The sequence below is a fragment of the Chiroxiphia lanceolata genome, chromosome 4 (assembly GCF_009829145.1).
Source record: "Chiroxiphia lanceolata isolate bChiLan1 chromosome 4, bChiLan1.pri, whole genome shotgun sequence".
NCBI lineage: Eukaryota > Metazoa > Chordata > Aves > Passeriformes > Pipridae > Chiroxiphia > Chiroxiphia lanceolata.
In genome coordinates, this window is record NC_045640.1 from 61,621,069 (window position 1) to 61,647,136 (window position 26,068).

The 26,068-nt window shown below is 42.1% G+C and overlaps 1 protein-coding gene across 5 annotated transcripts in view; it reads right to left on the reverse strand.

Annotated features, from left to right (window-relative positions):
- The window catches only part of SMAD1 (SMAD family member 1), a 48,881-nt gene that overhangs the window by 9,283 nt on the left and 13,530 nt on the right, over positions 1 to 26,068 (reverse strand). For 4 of the 5 annotated variants that reach the window (XM_032686352.1, XM_032686355.1, XM_032686353.1 and 1 more), the window contains exons 2-3: positions 15,836 to 16,456; positions 2,662 to 2,919 (exon numbers count right to left, since the gene is read on the reverse strand). In XM_032686352.1, the coding sequence (XP_032542243.1) occupies positions 2,662 to 2,919; positions 15,836 to 16,235 (658 nt within the window). In that variant the 5' untranslated portion in view covers positions 16,236 to 16,456. Of the gene's footprint in view, positions 1 to 2,661; positions 2,920 to 15,835; positions 16,457 to 19,376; positions 19,482 to 26,068 lie in introns of those variants that run through there. The other variant, XM_032686354.1, reaches the window with a different exon arrangement.

Below are 26,068 nucleotides of genomic sequence, written 5' to 3' on the forward strand. Positions count from 1 at the left end.
CAGAGATACACGAGTCCTTTCCTCTCTTCAGAGAATATCTACATATCCACATAAACAGTTTTAGCTTGGAAATGCTTCCAGCCTGACTCAGCTATAAACTTCCACCCACCAGAAATCTGAAAAAGCAATCATGGACCTTGAATCAGGAAAGCAAAGAATTACTGTGCATATTAATCACAACTGCGGTAAAAACAAGTCACTTCATCCCCACATAAAGCCACAAAAGAAAGCTCAGCTGTGTTTCCAGCCCATGATTTTGCAGGTTGAAAGTGTCATACAGACATTAAGGCACAGAGAGGTCTCAGGACCCAGCCACAAGTAGATAATTATGGTAAATGTGAACAGAAGTTGGAGCAGAAAACTTTCAGTATGAACTTTTCTGTTTCCAACACAATTCCACCAGCAAAGTATGCAAACATCCCAGATATATCCAGGAACTTATTGTCAGTTCAGAGTATTAGCTCTGTTTCCCTAGACTGGGAACAGTAGAAAGTGTTCAGGAACCCAAATTCTACAGAAGCAGCTGTCTGGGTCTGGGATTTATTTGTCAGTGTCTCTGCATGGTCCCATTCAGAACTGAATCACTAGCACAAACCTATCCCTTGTACAATGACTGTACTCACTAACATGCTGCTTTCAGCCCTATTTGAAGCATCCCAGCCAGGTACTCAACATTGCCCTTCAGCTGCATATCCCACTTCTGGGAAAGCTTCCCAAAAGGTTTCTTAGAAGCTACAAGAAGCTGCCAATGTCACCATTTCCCAATACACCAGGGGACTCTCTCCTCCAAATCAACTGCACAGAGGTATATGCAAGAGAGAGAAACCCTTGCTTGTGCTGCAGAAGCTGAGATTAGGTTACCACTGTGCTATCTGGTGAACACGGCTGCTGCTCATCCCACGTTTACTTCCATTACTGAGAGTATGGATTGCAAACCACCACAGCAAATAATCACAGGGGCCTCCAAAACTCTGAAAACTAAATTAGCATCAACAAAAGGCAGGAGAATGCTTTGTAAGTTTTGTTTTTGTTTTTTTTTTTTTTTTGTGGAGTGGTGGTTTTGTTTTTGTTTTTAATGTATTTTTTAAGAAAAGAAATGTTCATGAAATTTATTAACTACTTATTGTTTAGAAGGTATTTTGTTCAGAGCTTTACATCTAATGCTGGCAGGTACTTTGCTAATTCCCTTACTTGAATACCCTCAGTTGGATGAGAAAGCAGCAGAGAAAGACAGATGACAACAGGGCTGCATTAAAAGCTTAACAGACTGCACTTGATTTTGAGTCTCATGTTTTACTAAGCCTTAATGGTTTGTGTGTGTGCAAACATAATGTGAGTGATGCACAGGATTCTAAGGCCACAGGCAACAAATCACCCAGTATCTAGAAAGTTTTCAAGCCCTCTGGATAACTGTTTTCCTTCTCTCTTTTTTTTTTTTTTGTATTTTCCAAAAGCCAGGCACTTTCCTCATTAATGCAAGGCGGACAACTGTATCTGTCCTTGACGGACATCAAGGACATCAGTGTCCTGACCTCTCCTCTAACTCAATTTCTTCACTGCAGCTGCTGACATTATGGGCATGTGGACAGAACAGACCCTCAAAGATCAAGTGAACTTCCACAGGCCAGCATTCAGGAAGACCCTGTTAGGTCTTTATCTCTGCTGGAAGAGCCCCAACCACACCAACCATATTAAAAAATAATAATAATTAAAAAAAAAAAGACAGCTCTTTTCATGGCAATTTCTCACATTTTTTAGAAAAGCCAATACAAACTCCTTTCTTTCAGCCTCTGCAAATTCAGTAGTCTTCACTCGGGAGAGGAAAATTTGAAAGAGAAGCAACTATCAACATCAGAAATCCATGGAAGTTAATTTCATGTAATAGGAAACAGATTTTCACAAGTCTGCTGCTTTATTTACACACGCCCTCCCTCAGCCCCTGAAGAAAACAGGCAAACAACAACAGTAAGCATTTGTACTGAGTCCTTCCCCCAGCATTTAAATCAAGAAATCTGCCACAAACTGCATCTGCAGTATTTTTATCAACCCCCTCGTAAAGACCAAAAAAAGACAGTTTTACAGGATTTTCTACAGACACCAGTGAACAAAGAAAGGTTGTTATTTCTCTGAGTTTAGCTAGCAAAACAGCCTGAAGATTTCTTTTAAGGGCTTGTTTTTCAGCTGAAGTATACTTGCATCTTGAAATTACATCACTGTGTGAAGAAATTGTTATCAAGTAGCAATAACATGATCACCTTGGGAAATATCCTTTTTCTGCAGAACTAAAGCTTTGTGCTGAAGGTATGATGATCTCTCTCTTAAGCAAGAGTGATCTCTAGCATTACACTTCTGGTGCATTAAACACACTAAGCTTTGTGTGCTAAACTGCTGAACTGGTCCCCAAAACATTTTGAATCCCTCTCCCCACCCCACAAGAGTCTTACTGTACTGGTTTAACTGTGTTTGAAAGAGGCATAATATTAAAACCATCGATATTATTACCAGACAAAGAGATTATAGTCTTTATTACCTTACATCTCTCAGCTTGCTATTGAACACAAGAGTTAGCTGATAATTTGGTATTAATAAGCAAAAAAGCCATGATACCAGTGATGTCCAACCACCTTCTCCTTTCTGAAGGGGAACAAAAGTTGACTGTACCTGGCATCTGAAAAGGACTTCCTGGGTCTGAGCTGGCTGGAGAATGTGGATAGGTGCTACTGCTGCTTCCAGGAGAGTTTGGATAGCTGCTGTTGGGCGAGTGGGGGAACGGGTGGCTATTGGGTTGCTGAAAAGAGTCCGGGAAAGTAGCGTTGTGCGGCATGTGGGGCTCGTTTTGTCCCAGGTTGCGGAATTGCGCCAGGAGGCTGTGCTGGGGGTTGTACTCGCTGTGCCTTGGAACCAGCACTGGAGGAAGGACTGGAAAGGGAGAAACAGAGAAAAGCCACAGTGTTAGAGACTCAGTTCTGAAGGCTATATAGGGAAAAAAAAGATCCCACATTCTTCCTCCCCTGCGGCATATTCACATCTGTCTTAAAAACAAGGTAGTCAAATCTAGGGGCACGTGTCTAAGCAAGAGCTCTTCCTTACATCCGGTTACTGCATAGCTCGAATTCATAGCGATCGTGCTGGATACCTGGTCTGCCAGATGGGAGCTTGTTTGCACAGAGGGCCAGCAAAGAAGAGCCAAGAACAAACCACAGTTCTGTCTTCCAGTTTTACTCGCACGAAGAAGTGCTGGGAAGTGAGCGCGTTACGGGGGTGACACGATCCCACTGATGACATAATGGCCCATAACCCAAACCCTTGTTAATAAGAACAGGTATTTTTTTTCTCAAGACAATACTAACAGGCCTTGAACTCCGTCTGGTCCCAACAGCTGGAATTTTATTTTTAACCTGGACTATGTTCTTACAAGTCACTATTAAAACGGTTATTAACTCTTCAAGTCAGCTTACAAAGTGTGCAATTTAAACAAAACTATGTAGTTCAGAAGAACCAACTGAGCAGCAATTGAGCTGCAACTGTATGCTACTGTGGGATCAGAGAAACATCAGAAGCTACGAGTCTCACCACACTTCAGAAGCCTTCTCACCAGTGGAGAAACAAAGGTCTCTTTTAAACTGGGAATATGAACATGATACCAGATACACTAAGATAAAAGAATCAACTCTTTTTCCAGTGCCTCAGCTTCTATCCTGGAATGCCTCACAGCAAAGTCCAAGCTAACTGGAGGATTAAAAGCTAGAGATTTCTGGGTGACAGGGAGAAGAGGAGAGGCAAGGGCTGGGAGAGGGAGATCCATGCACAGAGTAGTGGAAGAGAAATAAAAAAGCTATTCCTCTTCATATCTTCGCTCTTTGGCAACTCTGTTTCCCAGCTCCTTCACTGACTAGGACTGCAAGAAATCCCCCCTGGATAGCCTGCCTTCAAGGGAGGGTGCCAAAAAACCAACAAAAACCAGGAAAAGCAAGCCAAAGCTACCATCCTCTCTCCCTGAGACTCCTGCCATGGCCCCAACACCTGGGCACACAGAAGAAGAACAGGAGCATTTATACACAACAAGCCTATACAGACATAACTATCACTCAAATTAAGATGTTTTGGAGACAATTGCTTCATTAAAAGGCTGAATTGCAAACTAAATTACCAACTAAAAAAAAAACAAACAAAACAGAAAACAAATCCCAACATTTTCTTGACAAGAGAAACAGGTTCTTCCAGGACACCAGGGCATCTTTACTCTTCCAGCACTTTGCTATTACAGAAGCATTTAGATATTTACTTAAGTGTCCTGAAGTCCAAGAACATCGGGATACTGCTCTACACATAGTCCAGGTCTATCTGAGGTCTAGATCCATGTTTAAAATCGACACAAATGTATGTCACACAGAAAACTCACTCTCTATTCCTAAAATCACAGATTAACTAAAAAAAAAAAAAAAGGAGCGGGTTTCCTTTGCTCTTTCTTTCTGCATATGCCTAAGAGAGAAATTAAGCCACCATTTTTTCTGCTAGTGGCATTAATGCATGAGAAGTCAGATCCCAGAAATCTTTATTGAGCATACACTTAAAAAACCCCAACCCTCCCTACTGCAATTAAGGCTGCCTGTTAGAGTCAGAAGCAGGTTTCAAAGACTTAATCTGATGTCTCCATTTCTAAGAACAATTTCACTGAAATTCCAACAGGACAAACTGCATCTCCCTCAGCTGTGCAGACTGTTTCTTGCCTCCAACACAACTATTCTCACATGCCACTGGAAAAGGCCATTAAAAAAAAAAGTTACCCAACATTCAGGTGGACATCACAAATCCCCTGATTCACAACATGTCAAAGCCAAGCTCTCTGAACATTAGGGTCTCTCAGAATTATGCTTTTTCTGTTAAACCTAACAGTCTTTTTGCAGCTAGGTCAAGCACTATTTAATCATCATAGTCAACATTTGCTGGGCTAATAAATTAGCCAGTGAAAAAAGCAACAATGAGATCATGTGTTAAAATGTATTTTCCTTTTCCTGTCTTTATGATTCCTCCTTACTTTTCCAAGCATTAAAAACACAGCTTTCCTATCTCTTCCTTTGCTATGGATGAAGGTCAAACCATTAACTTTTCTGAAGTTAATTTGTACAGAAAGCACATCACCTACCTTTCCCATCCTCTACCTCACATTAAACAATGACACACATGACATCAGAGGAAGCCACATGATTTACAGCATTTTAAAATAGCAGGAGAACAGGATATTTTCTGTATGTTTTCTGTAATTAAATTAATGCAGTGCCAGATTTTCCCAAGGTATATATATACATGTTTTCTCCTGTTGGGCAGAACCGCTGGAGAAGTTTAGAAGGACTTGAAATAAAAACAAGTCTCCTCTTCCCAAGTCTCCTTCTTGCCAACCTATGCTTTTTGTCCAACTACTTCAACCTCCAGTGATTAAATGCCAACTTCTTCAAAATACACACGGAAAAGAGGGAAAGGGGAAAAAGAATACAACTGGTATTGATACAGCACAAATAGGCTCAAAAATATCATTGCAGAATTTACTTTGAGTGCTGCCCCTAATTCACATCCTCCCTGCACACACACAACTTTAAACAAGGAGGAAAAAACCCTGAAAGGCCACATCACCTGGGACATCAGTACTCCAGTTAGTCCAACTCCAAGGCAGTCACTCACTGCCATACCCTGATCTCTCTGCAGCTCACAGGCTTTATTGCAGGGAAGCTGCTCCTACCGGAGTCACAAAGGAGTTAATTTGAGCGCTGTTCACTCAGGAGTGAAGACATGAGCAGGGGCTGGGCCCTTCTCATGGAAGGCAGCCAGGAGTTCAAACCATAAAGGGGGATGCACACCCCTCTTGCTCCCCTCGCCCCTGTGCAAGGCACTGAGCTTCTGGTCAGGTTGCAGACCTCAGCCATATGGAATAACAAATTACTGAGGCTCAGTACAGCAAGGGAGGAGGCTGATCTCTGCTGCAGCTGCCAGCTCCAGGAAGAGGTATAATTGAAGGGGAGAAAGCATGAGAGAGTTACTCAGTGCTAAGCCAGCACACCTGTTGCTATAAAATAGTGAAGCAGTGCACATCTTTTGCTGTGCAGATCTCTGCAGGATGTGCCTCTAACCATTTGCAGACACAAGGCCTCCCTTCCTCTTTACCCTCTTCAGCGGAAGGGAACACAGATATAATAAAAAGAAATTAATTTTTTAATTATCATCAGTAGGGATGCATACATTTAAAGGAAACATATTATTGAATACACTGCTGTCTTAAAAAGCTACTGTAACAGATTTGCGAACTCAATCTCATTAAAATTAATGGAGTAGAACCACAAGTCATCCGACAGCTTGATTTCTGTAATTCTTCAAACACCGGATTAAAAGGTTTTATGTGCTACACTGTGGCTAAATTTTGCTCCCAAGCTTCTCTGTCAATGTGGACTTGGATTTGAGAGTTAATACATGATTACAAGCAGTACTATTACTAGTAAAAAAGAGGAAGATAAACCACGTGGAAGGCAGGATGGGTATGTTTGTGGAACTGTAGCTGAGATCCCGTGTCTGTCAAGACAGCCTGGGAATTGGGTAGCTTGTTTTTGCCATGCAAATATTACCAAGTATGCCTGCACCAAACAAGCAGAGCTGTGTTAAAGAAATTAGAGCTACAGGGCAATTTCACCCACAGGGCTATTTCATCTAAGAGCCAAAAATGCCAAAAATATAGAAGATAGACCTAGGACAACCTGGCTGTTCAGATAAGTGTTCTGACTAACCACACCAAGGAAGAAATTCTTTCATGAAAATGTAATGGTGGCCTTTGAAGAAAGCTACTGATCTCTACTCTTTTTATCTCCAGCATGTCACCCTGCTCTTCTTCAGAAAACTAACAGGTGTGCTGTCCTAAAAGTGAAGATTTCTTTGGTCTTCTTTTTCTGTTGTTCTATTTTCACATTCCAGAGATAATGATTTTACCAAACAGAGAGTCTCCAATTTATGAATATAACTTCTTTTTTTAAAAGTTTCTCTATGAAAAAAAAAAAGATATAAGCAATTGCTGCTGCACTTTTTGCTCTTAAAAATCATGATGACTTGGTTGACATATATTCTGTAAAAGGGTTTGTCCAACAACAGGGCCCTTGGTGCTAATGAAGACCTGACAGCACTACCATCAGACAATGCACTTAGATTTCCAACCATCATATAGCTGCATTTTCATAGGAATTTATGCAAAGCCACATATGATTTGCTAGAAAACTAAAACTGCAAGTTGGGAAGGAGGGAAATCCTTACACATCAGCTCACGCTATCTGGAAATGGGTATAAAAACATGGTCAGAGGAGGAACTTGTGGTTCTCCATGCTCTAGAGAGAAAATCCTGCAAAGACACAGCTGTAAGAAAAAATGAAGAATTAGGAGAAGGAAAAAAAAAACGCAAAACCAAACAACAAAAGCCAGCAGCTGTGTTAAACTAACAAATTTCAACCCTCCTGAAGACTCCTAGCTTCATTTCCTGCCTTTGAGGTCACAGCAGCTGAAGCTGGCTGTGGCATCCTGATGAGCTCTCCAGTCCCACGGTGGGAACAGAGCAGGTACCAGCATATGCTCAGCTGAACGTGCTTAGTTTTGCTTGCTGTCTGCAGCACTAGAGAGTCACTGAAGCATGCTGACTGCCAGGGCATGCCAAGATCTTGCTTGTAAACAGTAAAACACTATGCAGAAAAAAATTTTTAATGCCATTATGTTTTCTCATGTTGCCTAAAACAAAACCTGGCAAAACTGGTTATTCTTTGACCAGATGACAAGTTCTCATATACAAAGACTACACTTAGGATAGAGTTTATTCTTGGCTAAAAATAAAAAATTAGTAAGAATTGTGTCAAAAGCAATCTCTGAGGATCAAACTACTTTATGCTGTTCCACTAACACCTTGGCTGTGGTATCACAGCTTTGCTTTGTTGTTTTCTCAAAAGGAGAAATTCCAGTCTTTCAGACTTTTGCTCCAAACCTCTGTTATAGTAATTTCACATGAAAAAGCTCAATAATAGCTATTCAGCAACCTGTGTTTGGGTGACAGGTGGACAAACATGTCAAAGTTTCTATTCCAGGAGAAAGCCGAGAGCTGTCCTGTTTTCTCAACTCCTAATTTTATTTTGCAGTTTCAGGAGACCCCACAGCCTGATCTGTCCTTTTACATAGTTACAACTGAAGACTGTATTTAAAAAAAAAGGCAAAACAGTTGTTACTTTACTGACATTACTTTTACATCAGACATCTGGTCTAAATGCATTTGGCAAGCAATATTAGTACATTTCCTGCATTACAATATTCAGCTAACATTAGATTTTATTTGCGGATGCTCTGATAAGCTAACGTTTTGATTAGACTGACATTTGTCAAGGTCAGGTTCAGAATTTAGTGCTAATTGTATGCACATTAGTGAAGGAGTCTCTGTAAGCAGATTTGGTGGAGAAGCAGTCCTGATACAGGAGGAAGTCACAGTGATAGTGTATATTAACTCAGACATTTACACAGACCAGAGTTCAAATTACCTGTACGAAAGCCACAGTCACCATCCTACTGAGGAGGTTAAAACTTGGGAGTCTGGTCTTTCAAGTCAGAAGAAACATCTGTATCTGGTTAATTTTAAAGAAAGAAAACACACACAAAAAAGGGACAAAACCACATCTTTCTTGACAAGTTTTATCCCTTTATTGTTGCTTATTTTTCTGACACGTGGTGAGGTTAGACAAGGAAAGCCCTGCTGTTGGACCATTCTCTCCTTTCACCTCCCTATTTCAATTCCTCTCCACCAGGTCAGCTCGGGTGGGGAATTTTAGAACTGAATTCTGCAAAGCCAAAATGAAGGAAGTTTTATACTGCTTGCCAAGCAAACTGACAGTTGCTTTTGCTATTTTGGGAAACCATCCTATAATTGTGCCCACCTGTTGTAGCAATGCTATTTTTAAAGTCACACCCAAGAGCGGCGTTACATGGCCCTACAGCAAAACCTCTCAGCAATCACACTCTGCTCCCTCACCCCCAGCCCACAGAGGTGCAGAAATCTTGCTATGGGAATCACACAGGAACAAGGATTTTTCTAACTTGGTTCTACATATTAAAACCCGGAAGGGATGCACCAATTTTTGCCCTCCCTTACACCATTGGAGCAGCTTCCCTTTCATCTGTCCCTCTCCCCTTTTCTTCAGGATGCCTGGCACTGCCAACATTATCCTCTAACAGGCCTGGTGCTGTGGGAGCCATGCCAGTAGCTGCTCCTGGGCCATCACAGCTCTTCCACCTGACTGGAAACAGCATGGAGGCTCTCATGCTGTCTCCTCCCTTTGCCCAGGTAGTGGGGGGTGGGAGCCACTAAGCAAGCAGCCAGGCAAGCTCGTGGTCCCAAAGGGATTTGCCACTTACTCCCAGATTTTCTCTGCTGGCTCCAAACTTGCTCAGGACAGACTTGCAGCACCTGAAAATTGACAGTTCCAGGAGCTGGGTTTGAACCCTGTTGCTTGCTGAAAGCAGCATCGGTGATCCAACAGGTGACTTCAGGTCTGAAGTGCAGTGAGAGTACACCATGGTGGGTTTTTAAGGATCCTCTTCTGAATTTCCCCCATCTAGGCACCGTTTGGGAATATTATTTTTATGTGTCATGATCCTAGGGGGATGAGACGGGGATGCTTAAATGACCCGTTTCATTTTTCAGTAAAGTACACCTAGAGAGTGAGTGCTCACAATAATGACCAGACCAACGCACACAATCAAACACCTATGTGATTTCAAATGGTATTAGAAAGCTCCATTAAGCATGCCTTACTGCTCTTTCACTGAGGACCAGAGCTGCAGTGCTGTACAGGGGAATATTCAAGGACCACATGAGTTTAAATCTGCCTCATCCAGGATTTCCACCATTTCAAGTTTCTTTCTGCACCCCTGGTGCCTGCAGTAGGTGTGCTGCCTTACAGAGAAACACTTAAGAGCAAAGAGCAGAGGAGATCAAAGACAAATATGAAAATAATCAGGTTAAAGTCATAGGCAGGGAGTCCACACCAAGAGCAAAAACAGCATAACACACCTACCACTCTCCTCAGAGCCTGGGGACCTGGCCTGTTCTTGTGGCAAAAACAGCATAACACACCTACCACTCTCCTCAGAGCCTGGGGACCTGGCCTGTTCTTGTGGCAAAAAGCAGATGTACACATAGGTAAAATGTTTCTGGCCAAAAAACAAGCTTGCTGAAGCAGACACACACTTTGAATTAATGTTATAATGGAGAGGAACATCACAATCTTGAGGCAGAATTGAAAATTCAACTGTTATTTGTCTTCATCACGAAAAAACAACCACTGCTTGCCCCCTGGTTTGGGAGGAACAATGGCACCATCAGCTTCATAAAGCCCCTCAATGTAGAGCAGTCTGCAGCCAGCTCTCTGAAGAAAGAAGCTTAACTGAGGAAAGTTATCCAGTCTTTTTTATCTACACCTTATTGCAAAAGAAAAAAAAAATGGACCATTGTAGTTGTTTTTTGCCTCCAAGTGTCTGCACTAATGGGCTGGTCAACCCAGCCAGAATATGTCAGATCATCTGCTTCTGGACTGACCAGTTTTAGTACCCCCAGCACTTCACCCTTCAAGCACAGCGGGGCACCTGTAAGCACCTCCACAAATGAGTATCGAAAAGTTAACCACTGCATTTCCCATGGCAGGTTTAAGCTCATCCAGATCAATAAAGAACAAGTTTTTCCCAAGCCTGACCCCTGAGAAGGTATCAGCAGCCTCTGGACACTCTCAGGCGACAACACCTGGGGTGGGGGTAACCATTTAGAGAAACACTCTGCACCTTTAACCATTTCCACACATTAAACATAAAAGAGAAGTTAATTCCTCTTTTGCCTCCTTCGTAACATATTATAAATTCAAAAACTAGCAGGCTGATGGGCAAGGACGCTTAGTAGAGGCAAACACAATTCTGCATCACATGGAACAGAGGGGAGCTGGTGTTCACCGTTTAAGAAAATTAAATATTCAGTTTCTCCATTTTCCTTCTTTCCTTTTAGCTAAGGCAAAAGAACTGAACCTCCTCCCCTATAGCCACATCAGAGGTGTGATTTATTATTATTATTTTTAATAGCAGTGTCAGTTTAAGCACCTCTTCATCCTCCCTGTTCCCTATGCCATTTCTTTTGTTCTGCAGTTAGAACAAACAGAATCCAGGCTTAAAAATAGACATTTTTCCCCCCTGCATTCTGGATAACATCTTTCATCTGATCCCACAGACATAACTGAGGACAGAGACAAGAACAGAGGCTGTGTCTCCACAGAAACCTAAGGATAAAAGAAGGGAAGGAAGTGTCTCAGGAACGACTTCCAAACGTCAGTTCACAGATTCTCCTGCAAAACCTGAGAGGTCTTCATGGCCTTTTCAGGGAGATGAGAAACATCGTGTCTGGTTTTTCCTCACAGCCTCTGTGTATGCTGTACACCTAATTATTTCTCAAGTCTTGATCATAATTAAGGATAGTCCCATCAGGTACCTCTAAACCCAAAACTAAAACTGAGGAGAAAAGGCAGATTCAGCCAAGCAAGCACACCAGTTCAGCTAAGCATGCCAGCTTTTAAAAGGCATCGAATTTAGACCTTGCCCTCCTTAATTAAAAGCTCTGCTTTGCCTTGCCAAGGGAGAAGTCTGACAAGCCATTAACTACCCTGCTCCAGAAATAATTCTGCACACAAGGGGCGTAGGGAACAGCAGTGAGCTACTGTAACACATGAGGAGATATTTCTTCCTGGCACTCGAGGACAAGGTTGCATTCCTAATCCCAGCAAAAAGAGTCTCTACTTTCTCCTCGTGTTTCCCTCCACCTCCACTCCTTCCCAGATGTCCTCCTCAGGGGTGTTGGTACAGATGTTCCCGCAGGCAGGAGGCAAGCCCCTGTGCTGCTCTGATCAGCCTGAAAGATAACACAGCAGGGGAGGGAAAAAGTGACTGTGATCCAGTTCAGCACAAGGCCACGCAAACAGCTGTGCTGGCACAACACAGCGAGCAGGAGCGCTCCACAAATCCCACCACAGAGTCTCCATCTCCTGAGGGGCAGCTCGCTGATTCCAGGCTGAACAAGTGTCACAGTGTCACAGGAAGGCCACCCTTCCTCACCCCCAGCTTGTGCCCCCATGATGCTGTGCCCCCATCTGACTCCACAGAGAGTGAGCTGAGGGCACGGAGCTTGCCAAGTTAGCCATGCCGAAGAGTAGTTTTCTGTCTGTTTAGTTTTCCTGACCAACTCTCTGCAGGATCAGATGGGCACCCATGCCTGTGCAGAGCCTCCTGGTCAAGTTAGCCATGAGTCTTGTCCCATCATGTCACACCCACATGCCTGCCAGGTGCCATGTTCTCTGTGTGTGGGGACAGCAGCACAGCCAATGCTCAGGGACACTGGGAGATTCCCTGTTTGAGACTGTTGATAGTTTTCTCCCTTCTCTCACTATTTACAACCAGCTCCTATCTAGCCTGGCCAACAGAAAAATCTCATTTGGATTCAAGTGTAGTTTTGTAGCTAGCAGACACACCACAGCGTGCCAATTTTCATATTTTCCAAGCTTATCTTCTCAAGCTAAACAGTGAGGATGCAATAAGGAATAAAGGCAGAAAATCCAGGCATGCCTCTGGCACTGTGAAAACTGAGATGCATTCACAGTACTGATTTCCCAACAAAGACCATTACCTGACTTCATGTAGCTGAGGATTTACCACTAATCCACTCCTCAAAACTCACACAACACAGAAACAAATCACATGACAATCAGCAGAAGAGTGAAAGTATAGATGTCATCCTGTGTATGGATCATACATATCAGCTCACCAGTAACTGGTTCTGCCCAGAACAGTTAAATACAGACCACGCTGTCACTTACAGACACAATTTCATGATGTACCTTGCACACAAAACACATATCGCACGCAATCTGAGCTTCCGATTTCTCTTTGTGAAGAGAAAGTACATGCGATGATAGCCTTGGAAACACAAACCTTGGTATCTGTCCACAGTCCACAGACTGTTGTAAATGGTGACTCATGCATGAATTCCCACCACCCATTAATCTCAAAGCACAAGCACTTACGCAGCAATAATGGTGTTTTAATGTCCTGGCAAAAACGGGGAAAAACGGTTTGCAGAATCTGGGAGTGACTGTCAGGAAACAAAGATAAAGACCGTGCTTGGAGAACAGCAAGAACAAGGAAGGGACAGGAAAAAAGAAGTCAGAAGTTATGAAGCATAGCTCTCCAAGCCAAATGGGAGTTCAGCTACCACCTGTTTCCAAAAGCCATGTTTTCCCACTCATCTCCGTGCAATATCCCTCATAACGATGGCAGATCTGTGGCTGACTGAATACAAAACCCTCCTACATTACATACCCAGCCAGAGACCTCAGTAAAACCACAGTGGGCTTCACCCCCACTGTGGCACTTTGGCAAGGTGTTACAGGTTCAAGATGTAACTTCAGCACACATATGACACTGCACCTCCAGAGTCGGGTGTAACGGGGCACCCAGCCACAAGGGAACACTCACTCCTGGTCAGCAGATACCTCCAGAATATTTTAAATGGTTAGAGCAGCACTTTGAGCTTGTGAAGGACTGAATATTTCTGACAGCTCTGTCAAACTGACTACAGCCCTAATGCTTGCAAGAAAACTGTCCAGTTCCCTATTAGGCAATTGACTAAGAATAGCTGGTTTTTCCTGAAGAAGGGTATTCTCTGGACAAAAAGGGAAGTATTTTGTTTCTACTGTCTCCAACTTGATTAAGCCACTGTTTCAGATTTTTTTTTCCCAGTTACATAAGCAAAGAGATTTTTATCTCATCCAAATACAACTGAAGAGCAATCCAGAATTCGGGTTTACAGTTTGTAACCTTTTGCTCACTTTCCCAAATACGAAACTCATAAGATGACTTAACACCCAAACCCCAGCTTTCCAACCCCTTAAACTACTTGGTATATTTTAGTTACATACCTTTTGAAGGTTTTATTTTTCTCTTGCATACCTCATTGAAGTGGACATATGAATGTGAACATAATCTGAAGCTGCACTAGGGGAGGTTTAGGTTGCACATTAGGAGGAGTTTCTTCCCATAAAGAAGCATTGGAATGGGCTGCCCAGGGAGGTGGTGGAGTCACTGTCTGTGGGGGTGTTTAAGAAAAGACTGGATGTGGCACTTAGTGGCCTAGTTGACATGGTCGTGGTTCAGTCATAGGTTGGACTTGATGATCCCAGAGGTCTTTTCCAATCTAATAAATTCTGTGATTTTGTGATTCTTTGACGTGACAAAGAATCACAAAAACAATACTTGTTTTTAAATATGGTATAAACGGTCCAAATGAGAATGTTCTCAAACTCAGTAATTGTTTTCAATATTAAACCAAAATTAGTTAGAACGTGTAATTTAGCATTACAGTCAGAGCCCAGTTGTTGCTCAGTCTGACAGAAGTAGATGTCTTTCAGGAATCCTAATTTTCAGTGTTTTGGAATACTGAATGCAAGCAACTAATGCAAACATATGAAGACAGCTACCAGAGAAAGGACATGACTATTTTACTATTCCACTTCTACTTAAAATAAAATTGTTAAGAATTTTCCTCAATTTCAAATTTTTAAGGGAACTGTTTTTACTGTTTTTCCAGTACTGAGTACCTTTGTTCAAGTTTTTGCTGCATAAATACATACATTATGGGTATTACCCCTGCCATTCACATGATTTCCAAGTTAAAACTAACACACCAAAGGGAAATATTTAACATCGAGATATGCGCTGTGCATTGTAGATCCAAGACAAATGCCATTTCCATTCACAGAAAAACAATTCTGCAATAACCTTATTTCCCCCACAGTTCTGTGTGTCCTGGCCACTCTACACAAAGCTTCACAGTTTATGAAATGACTAACAGCAATGAACTTCCCACTTTTAAACCAGGAAAGTCCACCCATGCCTGCAGTGCATTTCTACAACTCTCCCTCTACGCCCTCACAAACAGCGGGAGACTTGGAGACTAGTGATGATACACCCAAGCACAGCTCATCTTAGCCCCTGGAAGTATTCCCTGATAATAAACTTGCACTAAGTAAAATTAAGCACAGAGTTATCAAAAAGAGGTTTGGCCTTTGAGGAGGAGGCAGAGAGAATGGATTGCACCTTAAAAAAAAAGAAGTGAGGCAGAGGGTAGCAGGTAAGAAAACTGCACTTGCAGAACAGCTGACAGTAAAATTTCACATAAAATTAAACAGGGCTATCAAAGCTTTAAACTGAAGGGGTTATATTCTGCTGTCTAAACTCAAAGTCTTTCCAAAAGGCAACAATTGTGGGAGATTCTAAATACAGTATTATTTTCTGGGGGATGAAGAAACAAAAGTGATAAAGTGAAATAATAATTTGGAAATACTACTGGTACTGCTGCTGCTACAATGTCAGAATGGTTTTGGTGCACAGACTGCAATTAATCCTTTTTGGTTACCTTGCAATGTTTCATATAAATTCATTGATCTGCACAGTACAGTAAACAACAAATTAATTGAGGGATAGTGGGCACCCAGATGATACCAGGACTATACTAAGACTATACCTCTCTATAGTGATAAAACATTTACCCAAGTGAGGCATTCACCACGTGAAAGGGAGAACTGTTCATTAATGCTTCCATCCAGATAAAGTGCAGAGGAAGAATCTGACATGTGCAAACAGCCACTTTTGCTTATTCAAGCTGATGAGTCACATGATTAATTGCCACACTTCGCATTGTTCAGATAAGGTGTAAAGGCACAAACAAGGAAGAACCTACCAGGACTCTCTACCCTCTTGTAGTGGTAGGGATTGATGCAAACCTCCTTCTGTTTCGAGCCGAAGGGAAACTCGCAGCATTCCAGTGGTTTCAGTTCGTGGTGGCTCTGCAGGTCCGGCCAGCGCCACACTCTGCAGTAAATGACATGCGGGAGCCCCTTCCGGTGCGACACCTGGAGCCTGCCGTCCAAGGAACGAGGAATTGTCACGCAGTTGCTGGGCTGACCAGGACAGCTCAACGCTTTTTCCAGCTCTTCCATAGCACCTTTCTTCTTCTTCAGTTTTTTCACTAAGGCATCAACAGCTTTCTCTGCCCATTTTTCTTCTTCATCCCCTTGCTTCCATCCCAACAGCCTCTTCACTGCTGGGCTGGTGAAGGAGAATAAACTTGTCACATTCATGGTGACCCCACTGTGTTGATACCACAGAACCAAGCAGGAGAGACTGTCCTGTTCTTCCACCACCACCAGGGTACAGCACACTGTGTCAGTAGTTAAAAACCTGTATCAAATAATTCCGGTCCTTTCTCCTTTTCAGTCCTCCAGTCCCAGGAAGGCAGTGCTGACATCCCCCCTTGATGGACGTGACCTTCTCATTCTTCTAAATTCTTCTGGTCGACAACCTGCAAGAGAACATCAGAGGGAGAGAAAAAAAAGGATTTTACCTTTTAAGTTATCATACAGCAGTTAAAAACATCCCCCAACTCAACCCACAAGAGTGGTGTGGCCAAAAACCAACCAACATCAAAACAACCAGCAACAAAGTGTTGACAGCCTCCAGAACTGGACTCGAGGCACATCTGATGAAGACTTAAGCAGCAGGGTCTGCTGCTGAACCCTGCATATCCCTCTCTCCAAAACAGCCCTGAATAAATGATGTGATGACCCTGGAAAATAATGACGCATTATAAACAAAACCAAAAGAGGTTTGAGGGGGAGGTTTAGTAAGAGGAGAGGGTAAGGGGTGAAGGTGCAGGGTGAGACAAGTCCCCATCAGCTCAGCTCCCTCATCCAGTTTGCTCTGTGGCCTCAGTGATTTTTGTGCCACATAGCAAGGGGGACAGCAAGTGTGTTTGCCAGATCCAAACAATACTTCTGCTTGGTGCCCAAGCAGGGCATCAGCTAGTACCGTGAGAAGCTCCACAGAAAAAGCCAGAACACAAGAAGACACGACTGTATTCCCACACACACTCCATAAAAGGGCAAGAATCCTATATGAAAAATGTAGTCCACATTAAATCTAGCCTAAAACAGTCCCTCGATTTCATTTTCCCCTGTTAGGCAGGAAGGGTGCTCCCCTCCGCCTGTCAGCTGTTGCAACCTTAACCAGCGAAACGTCCCAAGGAACCAGTGCAAGATCACTAGTGCTTTTTTTATTATTATTTATTTTATTATTATTTATTTTAGAGAGCAGATGGAAGCAATATGCCCCAAGAGCAATGTGCTACCCAGCTCTCTCCAAACTGCCAGTCATGCAGTTCAAAAATCACTGCACTAGACTTGAGCATAGCAGGATCCGAAACAAAAACAGTGCAGTTTCACCTCTGACTTACTTTGGGGAACAAAGGAAAAAAAAAAAAAAAGAAAGAATGAAACTAGAAAGATCCTTGCCCTCATCTCACATGAGAAAAAAAACTAGATGTTCCCACCCCACCAAACAGCCCTCACAGCTCACAAGCAGGCTGTGAGGGAATGCTATCATGAACTTCACCAATTACATCCTGACCCTTCCTGTTGCAATGTCTGCCTGATGTTCTCAAGGACACGCGAAGGAGTGGGAAGGACGAGAAGTCCTGATAAGAGGATTTTAGACAGCACAGTGGTCCTTGAGCTGGGAGACATGGAATGGGACTGAAGCGACGGTGAAGAGGGGGAGGAATTCCACACAGGAAGAAGTCCCTGCTGTGAGCAGCAAGTTTTGTACTTGCCCACGCTGGAAGCAGGCAAAAGGCTCTGCCAGGGCAAGTAGAAGAGACCCAGCAGTGGCAGGGAGGGGAAAATGAGACAAAGAGCACTACAGCACTCATTTTCAAATAGACAGACAAGACAGGAAACATATCCTGCACTGGATACCCACAGGTTGCAGAGGAAGGGGCAAGGGGAAAAGGATATGAATGTTTTCGTTGCCATCAGAACGACATAAAAAAACCCAACCAAGCAGCAACCTATACACACAGAGAATAGAAGGTGTCAGCACACCCACCTCAGACAGGATTTCATAGTTACACTAAGAAATTATTGCAGAACTTAAAATTGCAAATGCTATGGCACACTTACTCTCTTGACTGTCATGCATTGTAATGGTTTCATAGTATACCACTATATTTGAAGCACTTTAAGCTGAAAACCATCTACTTGGTTCAAATTAATTTGTCATTAAAACAGTTATCTAATTGCAAAGATTCAGTTTTATTGGGCTCAATATATAAACTACATTTATGTGAATAATGATTATGGACTGAGACACAGGCTATGTCTACCTGCACTTCATACTGGTACTTCCCATTTTTTATGCTAAGAATTGTACTTGAAATAATAATGTCAGTGCAATGGAAGATTTGCATGAGCCTGCAGCAAATTTAAGAATTTGTTTTGTTACCTGAGCATGAGCCATACTGTTAAATAAGCTGAAACTCCATTACTGTCATTGACTGAACTTCAGGTATACTTTATCCTTACATGCACTGTAAAGTACTCTATTGAAGTGCTGTGCTAATCTAAGAACTGAATTACCAGAACCTCAGTGCATGTGCTTTAAATATGTTTGTAAGTAACTGAGTTATTCTCAACTCATATATACTCTGTATCTTAATCAATATTCTAAATATAATTTTTCACTATTTTTCAAACAAAAGATACAAGTTCCACACACAAAAGTTACAAGTTCCTGTAGTATATCACCAAGTAAAGCTTTCTACTTCACCTCCATCCAAATGAAAATCTTAAAAAAAGATTCAAAAGGCTTGAGTTAAAGCTCTAATAAAGAAAGTATGAAGTTTAAATTTTGACCCAAAGTTATTTCAACATTGATAATGTCTGCAGACGTGGTTCTACCTAGGCCTGACCCATTTTCACCAAGCTACCTGCTGTGAAAAACGAAAAGTCCCATCTATTAAGACTGTATGTTTATATCAGTGCCTGAAAATACAAGCCTAACACGAGCTCTGCAGAGACTAAGACGACATTCAGATGCAGCCCCAAGAAGTCAGACCAAAGCAACAGAATTTCTGAAGTCTTTGGATCAAATCCTGCAACACACACACGTCCCACTCCCACGATCAGGCGCTCCAGAACACACTTCACCATCACCATCAAAGGTATTATCTCAGCAGCTGGCACCTCTGTGGCAACAACTGCTGGGAGCACGAGGAGCAGCATTAGCTCACAAGGTACGCTTGGAAGCAACGCAGCTCAGCAGGACCCAGCTGGCCACCAGCCTCCAGCCCAGGGACTCCTGCTGAAGTCCCGCCTGCCCCAACAAAGCCTGAGCACGCTCCAAGCCCTGAACAAGGCATGAGATAAGGAAAGGGGGAGAAAACTCACAGGCTGCTGTACACTAGTCACACTAAGCTCCAATACCAGTAGGAAGCTAAATAAGAAGAAAAAAAAAAAATAGAGAAAGCAATGTATGTGGAGATTTTCGTTTCCAAGAAGCAGAGAGCCCGTCCGCAGGGCTGAGCCCTTGCCAGTACATTCCGTTTCCCTTTCTGCCACACTTGGTTTCTGCACTGCATCATTTCCTGTATTACTTCTGCACAAAGTGGTGTTATCAGCTGGAAGTGCAAAATAAAGATTAAACCACGAGTCAGCAGATGACACAGTCTGCGTCCTTCTTCCCCAAATACACGTGCACTTTCTGGGAAAGTGGGAGTTAGTATTTCCAATAGCTGAGTGACCACCAGCCCTTGAAGGGTATGTTTATTCACAAGGTAGGGACAAAACAGAAACTTAAGCCAAATGACAGGACGCTCTCCAAAAGGCAGCCTGGAATCAGTTTAGAGGAAATTGAGTTGTTACCCACTTATCAGTCACACTTTACACATCAAAACCCATGCACTTTTTATTATGTGTTCTGTCTGCTGATGGATGAGTTGGAATCAACAAATTTCTTTTAAATCCCAATGCTGCTTTATTTGTCTTCCTTCACTGCTGTGCAGTGTTTAAAGATTTGTGTCATCTTTGGACTAACTTACAAACCTGCACAAAGCTTATGAGAAGCCTATAAAAAATAAGTGAACATTTTATATATATATATATATATATACACACATGTTTAGCCTGCTTTATACTTAAACAAACACATTTAGGCAAAATGCTTAAGACTGAAGTTCTATTTTTCTAGCCCTCAAAACTTGGTCATCAACATTAAGCAGACAGTAAAATATTCAATGAGACTGTTTTCGAATTCCCACAGGAGATCCCATAGGAAACTGTCCCACTTTGCATAAATGACCGGTTTTAGTGGGTGGAGAAAAGGTTAGGACAATTAGATGATCCTCTCCCAGAGGGGTGGAGGGGGAGCAAAACAACTTCTAGCCCAAGTTTCAGGCAAACAAGTGGCTCTAACTCTTCTACTAATTTCATTATTTGTATTACAGGCTCAGTGATGCAGGCAAAAAGGATCCTATTAAATATTTTTAATATATGCTTAATACAGTTAGACATAAAAAGGGGCAGGAACCACAGTGGAGAGAATCTACATAACTGTTAATAGAGAAAACCATCTAGTCTATGACTACATTTTAAAAATTCAATTTATCTTATTTTAGTCAACATACCTCCTCCCAGTGTCCATTACTTAGTAAAAATATAAAGAAATAAAAAGCAGAGAGATTTTAATCTGCTTCTTTAAAAATATGTAGTAATTTACCTGCTCTGAAAGACACATATTTTCAGCAACTCACGTATTCAGTACAATATTCAGAACTTTAGGGGGAGGAAAAAAAAAGAAAAAAACCAACAGATTTTGGCAGAGAAGCCAGGGAGCTATCACTTTATTCCTGCAAGAACTATTTCTGTGTATTACTAAAAAGCATGCAGTCTAAGCAGTTGTAATGCTAGAATGTGTAACAACATATTGTGCATTAACTTCCTCTAGCTCCCTATTCTTGGAGCAAGCAGCAAAAAGTTTCGATTTCTTTTTTCAAGTAATGTGACTTGTAAAACAAGAAGTCCAAAGTCTTCTGCTGAATTACCCTGTTTTTAATCAACAAGTTCTTTCTTTACACTTCCTTATGGCAGGAGATCAGATCTTGCTCAGCTTGGAAAAATGCACTGAAACCTGGTAGAAACCTCAGTGACATTACAATACACATGTAAAAAGAAAACAAGTTTCATTTCAGAGTGCTGTAGAGCTCATTAGAGAGTTTATACAGAACCTGAATTGCCTTTCCTTGTAGTTCTGAAAAGCACAAGCAGAAAAAGAAAAAAAAAAATTAACTCTTTTATATGCCTTCTTGGCATGGTAGAAAGAATTCCAGAAAAAATATGCAATCCTGTGTTAATTTCTGATATATAACATATTATTTGAGGAAAGAGGAGCACACTGGGTGTTGAAAATACTTCATTATACCTAACAGAGTAGGCAGCTTTTTTCCTGACACTGCATTAGACTCCCTTACTAAGGCCCAGTAAGAGCAGGGAGGATACCTCCCACCTGTTCTGCCAAGTAACCTGTGTCTTGGATCCCGAGACAGCCCAAAACACTCGGTCTGTCCAGCCTCCTCTTGGGCCACCACTCATGCTATTTGGCTGAGGGATTGCCCTTCCAAGAAAACCTCCCATATATCATTGTACAGCCCACAGAGAAAATCCTGTCAGATACCTTCACACACCCCTTAGTTCAGGGGGTGATCCCTGCCCTTGAAGTCTCAATTATCACCATCACAAGAGTAAAACAATTGCAAATTCTTGCAGGTTTTCTGGACTTGAAGTTATCAGATCTGAAAGACTTATGGTAACTTCACTGGTGCTTCTCCAGAAAAAATACCAATACATTTCTAATACATTAGAAACCAAATCCTGTGTTACAACACAATTCAAATGGCATAAAAACTTTCTGAGGAAATACATAATTGTGAGAAAAGCACACAGCAAAGGTGCTTTCCCAGTTTTGACACACATGCATCAACAATTAAATTTGCCCTTTTCCTGGTTAAGAACATTTCTTCCCAATGCCTTTGCAACTGTTTTGACATATTGAAAACCATACTCCTGAGAACAAATTTGAACACCACATCTTGCATGAGTTTTATTACACCTTCAGCTCCACCTTGTTTACAAAAACCAACAAGCCTCTTAAGTGATCACCGGATCCTCAAATCCTGCCTTTTTCACCAGGGATAAGAAACGGTAAATTTCTCTGGCACTGCTGAATTTCACTCACTCCTGCATTCAGATGCACCTGAGATTCCACAAAATCACAAACCACCAGCTCTTCCTTTAAAAAAGCCTGCTGGTCTCCTCACCATCCTTACTTGACTTGCCAAGACTACACAAAAAAACTAAAACCAAGTTTGCCACGATACTGGAAGCTGGATAAACCTAGTGCACACCAGGGCTAGTAGAAGAAGGATAGATCAAAACACACACCCAGGTGTGCACAAATCCCTTCTGGTGTCGGAAAGCAGTTGGACTGAATCGGATGCGCTTTCAAAGATTATCTCTAAAACCGCAACTTAGTATTTTAACTGAAGTCAGGAAGGAACTGTAACTTGATGATTCAGTCAAAACTCTGGCACAGATGGGATTGCAAAACTATGAACTTCACTAAAATAACCTATAAGATGAATACAATGCTGTGAACCACAAAACTTACCAGAATAGTTTTCATGATGTGTTTTTTTCCCTAAATGCTGTGGAGGAGGAGATTCTTAATTTTTCACTCTCTCCAAGCTGAAGGCCTCTAAAGAAATCCTCAAATTATGACAAAACATTCAAAAGAAAAACATATCCAAACAAGAGACAGAATGGATTATGAACCATCACAGTGGGTATTTCATTGTGCATCTTTGGAGCAGGTTTCTCAATTTCACTTTTGCTCTATCCACATGTTGTCCCACCAGGAACTAGGAGCACTCTGGAGTGCAGGAGCAGCCAAGGAGCTCAGTCAGCATCATTAGATGACACAGACCAAATCCTGAAAAATGCAGAAGAACCTATAAGACCAGTCCAGAGCACTGGCTATAGCTTTGTGAGCATGGGATATCCACAAGGATGACAGGACTAGTCCAGCTATTAAAATTAAGTTGGAAGTCCTTTTATAAAAGGTCAAAAAGCTGGGGGAAACAGATTTTTTCCCCCCCCTTTCATCATAAAACTCCTATGGAACTCCCTTTTTCCACAAAGACCATTCCCTTTCCTGACTTTTTGAACTGTCTTTAGAAAACAGGTGTTGTTTACAACAATAACAAACACACATCTGTGTGGGTGTGTTAATACACACAAAGGCAGGATAACTGAAACCTCTTCCTATATTTAGATCTGTCTGGTCAGCTCTAATTGCATAATTTAATCAAAACCCTCTCCAACGGAAACACATCCATATTCATCACAGGCATCAAAGGAAACATCTTTACAAACTATATCCTTTTACAAACCAACACATGGTCCCACGCCACTTGTCCAATTGTTGAATTCCTCCTTTGGGAAGGGCACGGAATTTTATTTCTTTTTATCAGCTGAAAAAAGCATTTCCCTCCAATTCATCAGCACAGGGCGGGAGGAACTTCCTTCACAGGTGAGATGGGGAAAATTTACTGACATGTCACTTTCAGGGATTTTTGTTTCTTAAAAGTAGTTATAACGTACATCTGCAGCACAAAGGAAAACCTTTAGAACAAAAATCAGAAAAATGCCCATCATCACTCAGGCATCAAAATTTTTGAGTAAAAGCTCATAAAATGCAAGATGTGTTTTGTCTTCAGAGAACAGCACAGTCTAGCACAGACTGCATGAATTTAGAAAGGAGTTTGTCAGCCCCGGACAGAGCAGTGCTACAACAGGGTATTTTTTGAGGGAACCCCATCAAATGCACTCCAGTTATGCTAAGCTAAGGCAAGTCACTGCACCTCCAAATGATTCATTTTACCAATACAGTTACATCAGCTGCATTAAACCACTTCCAAAGACTGTGACCCAGACCTCATTTATCAGAGATTAAGTAAAGATGTTAAATGACAGCCCAAGATCCCCAGCTTCAAAGCAGAATCTTCCACGAAAGCAAGAGATGACAAAAAGTGAGAAGAAAAATTACTTATTTATTAATGAAAGAACTTCTGGGTTGAGCCTCAGCAAAGCAGAACAAACTGATGAAAATTAAACCCAAAAGGGAATGTCATTAAACTAAATAAATCTTTTCACAGATTAGTCTCCCATCCACGACTTATACACCTGAAATAAGAATACCTCCTCAGTTTGCCAATACTGAAGACATTTCAATGCATTTGATGAGATTCATGCTTTACTTTTTTTAAAGGATTCCTCTATCTTTCCTGGTCTTTGTCTTATTTGCAAAAGACTAAGGAGCTATTTTTTGCCTTTACATGACCTTTAAAACACTGAATCTTCTTCATGTCTTTAAAATGTCTTTAAAATCCTAGATTTTGGGAAGTGTCTTGCAATTCACAACTACCATTCTGGACAGAGAAAGTGTTTAAAGATGACACAGCTTTCCAAGCCAAGTTTATACAACGCAGAAACAAACACCAATATTTGCCAGGTTTCCACTGTCCAATGAAACATTATTTAGCTACAGCATGCCATTAGTGTCCTTCTGAAAACCGGGATTGGACTTCAGATGACACAAACTCCAGTGTGCTCCAGGTCCTCAGGACACCGAGCAGCAGCTGCAGGACCTCATCACAGCAGATGCTTCCTGGTAGTATCTTGGTACTTATCAAGACACCCAAACTCACAAATGGAGGGAGACAAGATCACAGCGTTTACAGATGCCCCTTCAGCTTACACACAGGACAGTTAAACTCTTGAAAGATTGCAATTTACAGGCAAATAGAAATTTATAGGGATCCTCATGAGATCAGGTCAAGGAAGCTTTGGGTTCACGTTTAAAATACAGCAGCAAACACAGAGGAGAGGTTGATCAAGGCCTCTACCAGCATGTGAGGTACAAGTCTAAGCTTGCCTAGAGTAAGAACTTGAATGGCCTTCAACTACACCCCAGTATAATCCCAGGATGGGGTACAATTTCACCAATATTCAAACCTATACTTGTGGAGAATAAAGCTATTGACACACGATTATGAAGGCAATTGACACACAATTATGGTCTCACTTTTACAAATGTTTTCATCCAATTACTCTACAGGCTCAAAGGAACAACTCTTGGTTCAACTGAAGACCAGGCATTAAGGATCACCAGCTTTCCTCTGGACCAGCAGGCACACTTGGAAGAAAACAAGCATCACATATTATTGTGGTTGGAAGCCAACAACCTTCCAGATGACAATCAGTTCACCAGTGAAGTCTAACAGCTCCATTCTCAGAGCATTTTGATCCAAAGAAGTTTACTGACTGCAGCTGAACTTGCTGCCAGTGCAGCTCTGTCCTGCCATACCTAAGCCTGTAAAACCTTGTCAGCAGAAAGAGCATTGTCATGGAGAGAGCTGAGCCGCTGCTCAGGAGACACAGCTCCCTTTCCCTTCGGTCACACCACTTCCTCACATAACAAAAAACTCTTCAAAGCTACTGATTAAGAGGCAAGTATTAGACAAAAAAAGCCAGAGAGGTGGCCGCCAGCACAAAGTGTTTGCTGGCAGGATGGCACCAAGACCTTTCTGTAAAACTACATACTGTTACCCCAAGCAACACCACCACACCACCAAGTCACTTGGCCCTGAGCAAGAGCCCATGACCACTACAATGAGGGGACAGAGGGCAAAGGCACTGTGGCTGAGACTGAGGCATGTGCCAGTGCTACCGCTCTCACCACAGCCAAGGAAACACGTCTCCTAACCACTGCCCACAGGGAACGGGCCAAGCATAGGCCCAGAAGTCACAGACACACTTTTCCCCTTCTGAAAGGGCAAAACAAGGGTGCACACATCCGTGAGGAGCCAGAGAGATCCAAAAAACTGTGGGATGAGGCAAAAGCAGCTGTCACAGCCCTGTGCCAGAACATCTGCAGAATCTCACGTCAAACTGTTTTCTCATATGCCAGAGATCAAGGCTTTGGAGCATTTTGTACAAAGGCTTCAATCCACAGATAGAAACTGATA